Source organism: Cebus imitator, unplaced genomic scaffold (assembly GCF_001604975.1).
Source record: "Cebus imitator isolate Cc_AM_T3 unplaced genomic scaffold, Cebus_imitator-1.0 Scaffold524, whole genome shotgun sequence".
Classification (NCBI taxonomy): domain Eukaryota; kingdom Metazoa; phylum Chordata; class Mammalia; order Primates; family Cebidae; genus Cebus; species Cebus imitator.
The window spans coordinates 1,227,888-1,229,378 of NW_016107839.1; the positions used below are offsets into that span (position 1 = coordinate 1,227,888).

General features: G+C 65.3%; 1 protein-coding gene across 2 annotated transcripts in view; it reads right to left on the reverse strand.

Moving 5' to 3' along the window:
• ARID3A (AT-rich interaction domain 3A) overlaps positions 1 to 1,491 on the reverse strand; it is a 53,662-nt gene that overhangs the window by 10,927 nt on the left and 41,244 nt on the right. For both annotated transcript variants that reach the window (XM_017514470.2, XM_017514471.2), the window contains exon 5: positions 356 to 539. In XM_017514470.2, the coding sequence (XP_017369959.1) occupies positions 356 to 539 (184 nt within the window). The remainder of the gene's footprint in view (positions 1 to 355; positions 540 to 1,491) is intronic.

Here is a 1,491-nt window from a genome sequence, read left to right on the forward strand (position 1 = left end):
CCTGCGCCTCAATGCTGCTCCCTGCGCCTCAATGCCGCTCCCTGCACCTCAATGCCGTTCCCTCCGCCTCAATGCTGCTCCCTGCGCCTCAATGCCGCTCCCTGCACCTCAATGCCGTTCCCTCCGCCTCAATGCTGCTCCCTCCGCCTCAATGCTGCTCCCTGCGATGGCCTCTGATTGCATAACTTCAGCGCCTGTGTGATTCTCACACCCCTACTTGATGCTCTCAGGCCCAGGATGCGCAGCGAGGCCTGGTGCCCTCAGCGGCTGCCTACCGCCCCCTCTTTTGCAGGCGCCTGGCACCAGCTGCCCAGAGCACCCTGGCCCGACCTCCGCCCAGCTGCCCGCCGCTCACTGGGTCCGCAGGGTGAAGGCCGCGCTGGTGATGGACGTGGGCAGGTTGAGGCCCTTGGTGATCTCCCGCCACAGCTTCTTGTTGATGACCTCCACGAGGCCGCCCTTCTCCGTCACCAGCACGTACAGCATGAACAGGTCAAGGACCTGTTTGGCCATGATGGGGATGCGGTTCACGGGTGTTCCTGGGGAGAGGGGCGAGAGGGAGGTGGGGGGCTGCCCGGGCACTGCAGGGAGCCCAGTGTCCCCGCCTCCACCCTCTCCACGCCGGAAGCACCCACCATCCAGGCTGTGACAACCACAGAGGTCGCCGGACGCTGCCCAGGGTCTCCTGTGGGCACAGGATCACCCAGGCTGGCAACCGCTGCTCCAGAGGGCACTGGAGGGGCAGCTCCGCCTTGGTTTCCCCACCAGTAACCCGGGCACGGGGATGGTGCAGCCCTCGAAGCTCGGGAGGAGGGACGTGCGGGAGACGCAGGGATCTCTGTTACCCTTCTCCATGCCACCCACCACAGCAGCTGCCAAAACAACCCCGCCACGCTCCCAGGGGCCCGTCCCCGCCACGCTTCCAGGGGCTCTGCCGTCTCAGGCAGGCAGTGGGGAAAGCTCAGCTCATCCCACTTGCAGTTTGGAGAATGGAGAGCTGTGGGCTAACCCAGGCAGGGGAGGGAGGCGTGGGGGGTGGGCTAGCACAGGCACAGGGGGTGGGGGTGGGTGGCTAGCCCAGGAGGAGGGGGTAGTGGTTATGGCAGGGTGGGAAACGGGGAGGGTCGGCGCAGGGGCAGGTGGGCTAGCCCAGGAGGAAGGCTCACACAGGCCCCTGCAACCTCACCTCCTGAAGCCCGCTGCAGACACAACCCCTCCTCGCCCTGCCACCCCACCCACCCTCAGGGCTCTGCCAGGCTGCCCCTGTACCAGGAGCCTCTGCTTCAGATGTCAGCCCTCCCTGGCCTGACAGCCCACAAGCCCCCACTGAAAGCCCTGGTCCTGTCAGTGAAATTCTGGGCTTATGGCCGGGCGCGGTGGCTCAAGCCTGTAATCCCAGCACTTTGGGAGGCCGAGGTGGGTGGATCACGAGGTCAAGAGATCGAGACCATCATGGTCAACATGATGAAACCCCGTCTCTACTAAAAATAC